Source organism: Jaculus jaculus, chromosome 6 (genome assembly GCF_020740685.1).
Source record: "Jaculus jaculus isolate mJacJac1 chromosome 6, mJacJac1.mat.Y.cur, whole genome shotgun sequence".
In the NCBI taxonomy this organism is placed as follows: domain Eukaryota; kingdom Metazoa; phylum Chordata; class Mammalia; order Rodentia; family Dipodidae; genus Jaculus; species Jaculus jaculus.
Genome location: NC_059107.1, coordinates 13,635,050 through 13,645,629, shown reverse-complemented (window position 1 = coordinate 13,645,629; position 10,580 = coordinate 13,635,050). Strand labels below are relative to the sequence as shown.

General features: G+C 48.9%; 1 protein-coding gene across 1 annotated transcript; it reads left to right on the top strand.

Moving 5' to 3' along the window:
- Window positions 1-462: 462 nt before the first annotated feature.
- On the top strand, window positions 463-4,334 carry Fam71b (family with sequence similarity 71 member B). Its single transcript, XM_004657304.2, has 3 exons — window positions 463-480; window positions 1,152-1,781; window positions 3,210-4,334. The coding sequence occupies exons 1-3, from the start codon at window positions 463-465 to the stop codon at window positions 4,332-4,334; spliced, it is 1,773 nt and encodes a 590-aa protein (XP_004657361.2).
- The last annotated feature ends 6,246 nt before the right edge of the window (window positions 4,335-10,580 follow it).

Sequence of the window (10,580 nt, the reverse complement as noted above, 5' to 3'; positions counted from 1 at the left end):
GCAGGAAAAAACCCTCCTGAATGATGTCTTTTGCCACAATTTCTCTGAAAAGCTTTTCAAAGAAACGAACCACCAGTGGTTTATCAAGTATTCATCAAGGGTGAGGCAGCGAGCATACTGCGTGGGAAACCCTGTGGGAATTGGGGACCTCAGTGAATCTCAGGAGCTCCCTACATGGAATGCTAGCCTCCGAACCTTCATGCTTACACACAGTGAGCTGCTCGCAGGCCCATAGCAGGAGCAGGGAGTGGCAGACCAGCTTAACGGCAGCTCTGTGCTCTGACTCTGAGCAGGAATACTCCTCGGCCTTCAGTTTCCTCACCATGAATTTCTAGTCTTGAAAAACTAACCTGCTACAAATGGGACATGGCCAAACAAGCTGTGGAAACCACTCTGGTTCTGCTGGGGGTGGGGGCAGGGGCTGCTCGGGTGTACTCCTGGGCCTAAGGGAGAGCCTGCAGCATGCCCGAGGTCTACACCGCGAGTTAGAACTCAGATGGGACCCCCGCCCTTGGCAGGCACACTTCTAGGAGTGTGTCCCCAGAGAGTAATTCAGCAAAAGAAAAAGTGTTTTAAGCCGGGCGTGGTGGTGCACACCTTTAACCCGGCCCTCTGGAGGCAGAGGTAGGAGGATGTCCATGAGTTTGAAGCCAGCCTGGGACTACAGAGTGAGTTCCAGGTCAGCCTGGGCTAGAGGGAGACCCTACCACCCCCCCCAAAAAAAAAAACCCAACACAGAACAGACAGAACAAAACAGACAAACAAACAAAAAAGAAAATGATATATACAGCCTAGATGTTTACAAAAGCAGAATGGTCTATGAATTAAGGATCCCAAAATTCTGATTTTAAAAACATGTCTAGCGTACTCCCACACCTACGCTCTGGCAGAGTCATTCTGCGCCCCCCTCTTTTACCCCCGGCCCCAACCCCTGTGGAGAGGGCCGTGTAGTTCGAGCTGGTGGGGAAAGTTGATTTGACCTTGAAGAGGAGGCTGGCTGGAGGCTGGGGGACAAAGGGATGTGTGTGATGGTGATAGGTCACAAAGGGTACTTGGGGATAAATGTGGAGGGGCAGGGGGGTGCGGGCAAAAGCCTTGCTGGGAGATGGGCAGTTGCCTTCCCTCCCTCCCTCTCTCCGGGACTCGATTAGTGGCTGGCAGGGATGTCCACGGCCAGCAGTGAGTGTCTGCTGCCCTACTACACGGCCCACAGCTACCGCTCCGTGGGCGTGTTCAACACCTCCATGGGAAACCTTCAGAGGCAGCTGTACAAGGGAGGAGAGTATGAGATTTTCAAGTACGCGCCGATGTTTGAGAGCGACTTTATCCAGATCAGCAAGAAGGGGGAGGTCATCGATGTCCACAACCGCGTCCGCATGGTGACGGTGTGCATCGCGTCCACCAGCCCCATCCTCCCGCTGCCAGATGTCATGCTGCTGGCCCGCCCCGCCAAGGTCTGCGAGCCGCTCGCCCCGCGGGGCCGGAGGGTCAAGGCGAGGGTACGCAAGCCCGCCAAGACCCTGGAGCTGACCAGGCTCTTCCCCTTGAAGTTTGTCAAGATCTCCATCCACGACCGCGAGAAGCAGCAGCTACGCCTGAAGCTCGCCACGGGCAGAACCTTCTACCTGCAGCTCTGCCCGTCCTCGGACGAGCGGGAAGACCTCTTCTGCTACTGGGAGAAGCTGGTCTACCTGCTGAGGCCACCGGTGGACAGCGGCGGCAGTAGCCCCATGCTCCAGAGCGGGAGTACAGCCACGCCCCAGGACAAGAAAAGCCCGGTGGTAAGCTTCCAGAAGACCCCGGGAGTCTGGGCAAGAAGCGTTGGGGAGCATCTCAGAGCAGGTCCTCACCAAGCCTTAGGGGCCTTCTCAGGCTCACCTTGGGGAATGTGTTGCCTTCAAAGGGCTCAGGGCCCGAGTGAGCCACCCCAGGAGAAGGGGCTTGTCACCCTGGGAGATTGAAGGACCCCTCATGGCATCCCAGAGGCCAAATGCCAGAGATCGCCCTTAACAATGACTCTAGTCTCACACCCAGGACTGAGAACCCTTCCAGAATGTCTCCTCTTAAGCACTCCATTCCAAATACAGGTAGCCTCACCTGTTTTGTTTTTTGAGGCATGGTTTCACTATACTATACAGGCTGGCCTCAAACTTGCCATCTTCCTGCTTTAGCTATCTGAGTGCTGAGATGGTTGGCGCTTGCATATATATATATATATATATATACACACACACACACATACACACACATACACACACACACATATATATACATCACACATACATACATACACACACATGTGTGTATCTGTAAGTGTATGTTTATATGTGTGTATGTATATATGTATACATACTTATGTATATAACTGATGTATGTTGATTACACACATTTATATGGTGTAGTGTGACATTGCAATACTTGTATACATGATGCAATGATCATATCAGGGTGAATGTCATATCCATCACTTAGGCATTGATCATTTCTTTGTGCTGGGAATATACAACACCCTACTAGTTATTTTGAAAAATGCTAATTACTGTCCACCATAATTATCTTGCTGTAACCTAGAACATAGGACACAGGGAATTACTCCCCTTTATCCAACTGTACCCTGTATCCACTAGCCACTCTCTCGATAGCTCTCCTCTCTCATGCTCTTCCCAGACCCTGGTAACCTACTCTCTACTGCTGTGAGAGCAGGTTTTGGGCAGCACACTTTTCAGTCCTTAGGAGGTCCTTCTTTGCCTTGGCCCAGGCCCTGTCACCTTGTGACTGCCGTGTGATTCTTTGTACATCAGGGTAATCCCTATGTGTGCACATGCGCAGTTTGTTTCATTGAACACCGACATGTCAGGTTGACCTGACCATACCTTGACCTGACAGTTCCACTTGTAGAAATGTGTCCTGCAAAGATAGAAGGACCAGAGAGTTTAAAACATGACATATCAATGGGGGAGCTTGTGTCTGCCTTCCAAGCACTAGGGAATTCTGTGGACACTTTCCGGGGCCCTAGAACTGCTCGGGAAATTCTGATGGCAGTTGGGTGGAGATGCTGTAGAGGGGATCTTGCCACACAAGAGGCACAGCATTGAGGGTTTCAGTGAGAAGCCCCTTGGGTTGCTCAGCTCCGGGAGCAGTGGGTGGGGTACAGACGGCGCTGGCCTCCCATTCTACCGCCTCTCTCACCTGCTTCTCCTTTGGCGCAGGTCTCTGAGGTCCTTGGAGAAGGAGACTCGGGGTGTGAGCTGTTTCCTGGTGTGTCTGCAGCCACCTCTTCTGCATATGCCGGGGGAGAGGGAACCCGGGGGTCCTTTCCAGCTGCTGCAGCCGCCCACACTCCAGGAGCAGGAACGGCAGGTGGCGTGGTGATGACCGAGGCCACTGCAGGCTCCGCAAAAGGTGTGTCAGTCCTGGGCTCAGGAACAAGCCCTGACTTGGGCGCTGTGTGCATGGCAACCACCACGTCTCCAGGCCCGGGCCAGCTAAGCACAGCGCTGGCAGGAACCGCCACCAAGGACCCAGGAGGAAGTGGGCCCAGCAAGGCCTTGGCAGCTGCCGCGAACTTATCCACCGAAGGTCTCAATGTGCTCTTGGCGGGTGCTGCCAGCACCTCCTCCGTGGGCACCTCCACGGGCGAGGGGACCAGCATTTGCCCAGACAACAGCTTGAGTGTGGTCTTTGCAGGCACCTTGACCACCAAGAGGTCTGGCGCAGAAAAAGCTGAAGGCCTGGCAGTGGCTCCCCTCGTATCGACCCTGCAGAGCGAGGGCTACATGTGTGAGAGGGACGGGAGCCAAAAAGTGCCCAAGTCCAGCTCCGAGGCCCGGAAGGAAAGAAGAGAAAGAGACAAGAAGGACAGAAAGGCCGGCAGGAAAAGTTCCCGTCACAAGAGGACAAGTGACCGTCACCGCAGCTCAGGCAAGGACAAGACCCGGAAATCGTCCTCCCACCGGTCCGCATCTGGCCACGGGAAAAAGAGAGCGACCAAAAAAGGAAAAAGGCACAGCAACGTGAAGGGCAGGAGACACAGATCCTCCCATAAGAGCGAGTCCCGGAAGGCTCACAAGCCGAGGAAGAGCCGGTCGACACCGAGCCCTGGGGCTGTGAGTAAGAAACCCAGCAGAATTAGCTCTTTTCTGAGGAGCTTCCTAGTAAGGCCAGCTTCAAAAACCAGGGTCGCCTCCCACGATCAGGAGGTGGGCGTAGTGGCGGAGAAGGTGGAGAAGCACAGCATAGAGAGAACGGAGGAGAAAGGCCAGGATTTGGAGTTCTGTGGGACCATCACATCTGAGACCATGGAGACGATTGTCTTTGAAACAAAATCTATTTAAATAAGAGCCAGATTGGAGCTCAGGAAAGCAACGAGCCTATTCCGTCTGCCTTGAATGCAGTTTAATAAATCACACAACTCCTAAAAAGAAAAAAAAAAAAAAAAAAAAAAAAAAAACCACTGTATTCTGTTTGGATTTCTGTTTCCCAGCCTGGCAATGACTTCATAGTGGCTTCTGTGACATAGTGATGCTTCAGGCAGGTCAGGCCTCCCATGACCACACCCGGCTGAGCTGATGTGGAGGAAAGGGCTTCAGCTCTTTCTGCCTTTTCTCTAATTCGACCGCCAGGGACCATCTCTCCCCCACCCCGCCAAAAACTGTATGCCTACTCTCCCCTCCTCCTTAAAGGGACATAAATGTGAGTCCATATGAAGCAAAGAGAACCCTCCTATCCCTTCAGGAAAGTGAGTGGCATTAGCCTTTGCATGCAATTGGTATAGGGAAGTCTATCATCTGGGTTAAAGCTTCTTTAATGCCTGGTCATGACTCCCTGAGCGTCCTGTCACTCAGTATGGCATATCGGCATGTCCTAGGCACTACTCCGGAGGGCTTCTTTAGGGGCTGGAGAGATGCCTTAGCGGTTAAGCGCTTGTTTGTGAAGCCTAAGGACCCTGGTTCAAGGTTAGACTCCCCAGGACCCACGTAAGCCAGACGCACAAGGTGGCTCATGCATCTGGAGTTCGTTTGCCGTGGCTGGAGGCCCTGGTGAGCCCATTCTGTCTGTCTCTCTGCCTCTTTGTCTGTTGCTCTCAAACAACAACAACAAAAAAATCAAAGGGCTTCTTTAGTAGATGTTTACCTAGCATGCAGGGATGTTGTAAGCACTGTTACCTTTTCTTTTTTAAAAAAAGATTTTTAATTATTTATTAGAGAGAGAGAGAGGATGGGCATGCCAGGGCCTCTAGCCACGGCAAACGAACTGCAGACACATGTGCCACCTTGTGCATCTGGGTTACGTGGGACCTGCAGAATTGAACCTGGATCCTTAGGCTTCGTAGGCATGTGCCTTAACCACTAAGCCATCTCTCCAGCCCCACTCCTACCTTTGGAAAGGGCTTCTTTAGTGTGAACGTTATTTATCCAGCATGCAGGGATGCTCAGCAGAACCACACGCTGCGTGCACGCCAGTAGGTGACGTGGAGGTGGGGACTTGCCCCACAGCATGCTCCGCCGTGCACTTTCTCTGCACTTCCTCTTCTCTCTTCACACTTCACGAAGTGCACAGATGCCTACGTATTTCAATCCACCACGCCTCTTCCTTTGGAGAGACATATCAGTTGAGGCATCAAGTTAGTGCCCCATCAGATAAGGGTTGAGGTTTCTGTTTCTTCAGGGTAGGGTCTCATTGTAGCCCAGCCTGACCTGAAACTCACTTTTTTTCCCCCCCAGGTAGGGTTTTGATCTAGCCCAAGCTGACCTGGGATCCATTATGTAGTCTCAGGGTGGCCTCGAACTCATGGCGATCATTCTACCTCTGCAGCCGAGTTTTGGGATTAAAGGCGTGTGCCAACATACCTGGAAGGGATGAGTTTTTGTTTTTTGTTTTTTGTTTTTCGAGGTAGGGTCTCACTATGGTCCAGGCTGACCTGGAATTAACTCTGTCATCTCAGGGTTGCCTTGAACTCATGGCAATCCTCCTACCTCTGCCTCCCGAGTGCCTGGCTCGAGAATTTTTTTAAAAAAAATATTTACTTGCAAGGAGAGAGAGAGAGAGAGAGAGAGACTGGGCACACCAGGGCCTCAAGCCATTACAAACAAACTCCAGTCGCATGTGCCACATTGTACATCTAGCTTATGTGGGTCCTGGGGAGTTGAACCTGGGTCCTTAGGCTTTGCAGGCATATGCCTTAATTGCTAAGCCATGTCTTTATAATTTTTTCTAAAAATTATTTATTTAGCCGGGCATGGTGGCACACACCTTTAATCCCAGCAGTTGGGAGGCAGAGGTAGGAGGACACCCATGAATTTGAGGCCACCCTGAGAATATGTAGTGAATTCCAGGTCAGCCTGGACTAGAGTGAGACCCTACTTTGAAAAACAAAACAAAAAATATTATTTATTTGAGAGAAAGAGAGAAAGCAAGCACGAGCACACCAGGTCCTCTAACCAATGAATTCCAGACACATGCACCACCTTGTGCATCTGGTTATGTGGAAACTGGGGAATCAAACCTGGGTCCTTAGGCTTTGTAGGCAAGCACCTTAACCTCTAAGCCATCTCTCTAGCCTTTCTTTTTTCTTTTTTTTTTTTTTTCTTTTTGGTTTTCTGAGGTAGGGTCTCACTCTGCTTCAGGCTGACTTGGAATTAACTCTGTAGTCTCAGGGTGGCCTTGAACTCACGGCGATCCTCCTACCTCTGCCTCCCGAGTGCTGGGATTAAAGGTGTGCACCACCACGCCCAGCTCATTTTTGTTTTAAAGAATCCCAAGGGTTAGTTTCTAGTCCCTCAGGCTCTGTTCCAAAAAGCAGCTATCCCACTCCTGGTTAAATGACTCCCAGGGTTTCTACAATTCCAGGGCCATGACTCCTAACTGGGCAACATGGAAGTGTTTCCTTCTTTCTTCTACTGTTGTTCAATGTCCAACGAAACAATATCCGACACATGTATGAAGCTATGTTGGGAGTTATAAGAACTAATGTCCAGGCAAGTCAGGAACTGAGCTTCACCTTTAGGAATAAAGCAGGGACACAATTTCACTCCAGGCACACAAGTGCTGTAAGAACCGAAGACCACATAGGGAGCCAGAATGGCAGAACTGAAGCCAGCACCAATTCCCAGCTTCACAGGAGCTTGGGACCAACAAGCCATAAAACCGCTTCTCAGTGAGGCAGGTGACCGAGGGAAATCTATTATTAGACAGAGACTCCAGAGACACAGAGACTCGGGTAACTTGACTAGAGGAGGAGAAGCAGCACACAAGAACTGGGCACACAGTAGCCTCGTAGCACTGGAGAGAGGCGAGGCAGGGGTGGGAAGCAGAAGAGGCGCTGTGGGGGACGCTGGCGCAGGACACGTGCAGAACAGAATTCAGTGAGCTTAGCTGATATGGTGTGGGCTGCAGAGATGTCTTAGCTGTTAAGACTCTTGCCTACAAACCAAAGGAGCCAGGTTCGATTCCCCAGTACCCACTTAAACCAGCCACACAAGGTGGTGCATGCATCTGGAATTGACTTGCACTGGAGTGTCACAGCATGGGGCTGTGATGGTAGCATCTTGACCAGGTCCCACCTGTGAGAAAGGTAAGTTCCATATTTCCCCTTACTTTGGAACTCATGGTATTACCAAGCGACCCTAGCTGCCAGCATTCACCTTCAGGTCCAGGAAGGCCCCGGTGAACACCACCGAGGAACGCTCACTGAAAAATCTATGCACTGGAATTTGGGTCAAAGCCATGGCATGGGGTGAGCTTGCTTTACCATTAAGACTAGTGGCTCAGGCAGATCTGGCCAGGTGATGGCTCAGGGAGTGTCCTGCAGGGCCTGGGCCTCAAAATACCAGTCATGGGTGACAGAAAGCACAAGAGTTGCTGTGACCCACCACCTGGGACAGTCTGTTGAGCTTTGTGTGGCTTTCATGGAGTTACACCCACTGCGAGCCCAGAGCCCAGCGCTGGGGACACAGATAGCTGTTATGTTTGCAGTAGCTTCGGTTCCACACTACTTGTAGTAACTAGCAAGGAGGCACACTGTAAGAAAAACAAAACAACAAAACAAAACACAGAACTTCAGACTTAAACAACTTCTACTGACTGACTGGCAAGCCACACTGCAGCCTCCGCTCTTTACAAAGCAGGCATAGAAGATACAAGAGGCGTGCAGATGGGTGGACACAGCGACTGTCCACCGGAGCTGCTCGACCACCGCAGAAGAGATGATTCTTCACAGTTTGTGTCCTTGTGTTTGTACTGGTGGCAAATAACCCAGGCCTGAGCTACAGCAGCCAAAAGCAGCCCTTTCTTTTGTATTTGTTGATTAATTGATGTGTGTGTACATCTCCTTTTTCTTGTTTTTATGCATTTATTTATTCTTTTTGTTTGTTTGCTATTTTCAAGGTAGGGTTTCATTCTAGCCCAGGTTGACCCAGGCAGGCCTCAAAATCACAGCAATCTGGCTAGGCATGGTGGTGCACACCTTTAGTCCCACACTCAGGAGGCAGAGGTAGGAGGATCCCCATGAGTTCGAGGCCACCCTGAGACTACCTAGGGAAATCCAGGTCAGCCTGAGGTAGAGTGAGACCCAACCTCAGAAAACAGAAAACAAACAAGCAAACAAACAAAAAAGTCAAGCAATTCTCGTTGCTACACATGCCTGCGTTATTTACTCTTCCTTCTTACGGTTCTGTTGTTGTTGTTAATTTCTCTTTTTCTCCTTCTAATGAGACAATTTCTCTTCTCTCATTACAGTGTTCATTTTCTTCCTTTCTCCTTCTTATTTATGTTCATTTTGAGACAGTCTTGTGTAGCCCAGGCTCGCTCACTGTGTGGTCAAAGCTGACCTTGAACTCCTGATCCGTCTCTCAAGGGTTGGGATGACAGAGTGTGCCACCACTCCTGGCCCTTTAACTTTTTGAACAGTTTTAACTTTATTGTTGTTTTCCATTTTATTCTAAGTTATTTTTCTCTTTTTCAACATCTTTAAAACATGTTAATTTTTCCCTCCTGCCACTCTTACAAGAGAGATGTGGACACTGTCATTGGTATTTTACTGAATGGAGTATATTGTACTTGGTTTTCACTTTATTTCTATATCTGTTTCATTGCTTTTTGCTGTGGCGTTATTTATTTTCTCCTTTTAAAAAATATACTCATTTACTTATTTGAGAGAGAGAGAGAGTGAAAGAGAATGGGTGCACCAGGGCCTCCAGCCACTGCAAACGAATTCCAGATGCATGCACCCCCTTGTGCATCTGGCTTACGTGGGTCCTGGAGAATTGAACTGGGATCCTTTGGCTTTGTAGGCAAACACCTTAACCACTAAGCCATCTCTCCAGCCCTTATTTTCTCCTTTTGACATAGCGCTTAGGTAGGCAGGACACTTCAAGTACATTGCATAAATACTCTGCCTGACCTACACTTCAGCCTAGCTAAGAGTCCAGCTGCTTATCTCTAAACAACCTACAGTGTTCAAACTCCAGGGAATACTTTCACTCAAATATTAGAGAAGATATACAAAGTAACTGTCTCATTTCTGGCATCTCAAGTCCAGTACTTACAACAAAATTAAGTCTTAAGACATATTCCTTATTTTAGGATATGGCTTCATGTTCAAACAATGGTCCTCATTTGAGAGAAATAATTCCAAGCTCTGTGGTTCTGTTTCCAATGTTCTTTGGGTAAATGGTACTCACTCAGATATCTGGACTAATCAAAGATGTTTCCAGGGGCTGGAGAAATGGCTTAGCAGTTAAGACATTTGCCTGCAAAGTCAAAGGACCCAGGTTCGATTCCCCAGGACCCACATAAGCTAGATGCACAAGGGGGAGCATGCGACTGGAGTTCGTTTGCATTGGCTGGAGGCCCTGGCATGCCCATATTCATTCTCTCTCTCTCAGATAAATAAATAAATGACACACACACACACACACACACACACACACACACACACACAAAATATGAACTCTGGAGCCAGGCATGGTGGCATATGCTTTTAGAAAAGCAATAAAAAAAAAAAAGATGTTTTCAAACACAGGTACCAAGACTTTATACTGTCTTACTTGTAAATTTGCTGATAATTTCTAGGTCAAATTAATTGGTTTAGATGTGTATTATTTCCAAGACTGGTAACAGGTTCTGCCTGTATTTACAGTGATTAGATATTTAAAGGCTAAGATGTGCCTACATTCTATGCTTCAGGTGTGGCCTATGTTGCCATAGGACACAAATTCAAAAAGGTTGGACAAAATGACTTTAAGCTCTTATGCCAATCTTTACCTAAGTCTGCTTCAGTAATCAAATGTGCCACAGTGTCATACATCCAGGTTGGTGTAATGCCCTTTCTAAGTGTATTAATAGCCTATGTAGAAGTCAAAGCCAATTGGAATCATTGGAGGTGAAAAAGCCAATATTTTGGCCTGCGCTCTCAGGTCATGAGGTAGAGGTAGGAGGGTTGCAGTGAATTCAAGGCCACCCTAAGACTACAGAGTGAATTCCAACCTGGGCTACAGCAAGACCTTACCTTGAAAATTTTTTTTTTTCTTTTTGTAAAAAGAAAGAAAAGAGGGTATGAGTAGTTATAGAAGTAAGCTTTA

Excerpts from the sequence above, each read along its gene's own strand:
- Fam71b (XM_004657304.2), top strand. Across the intron at positions 1,782-3,209 it reads AGGACAAGAAAAGCCCGGTG|GTCTCTGAGGTCCTTGGAGA; the intron begins GTAAGCTTCCAG and ends CCTTTGGCGCAG.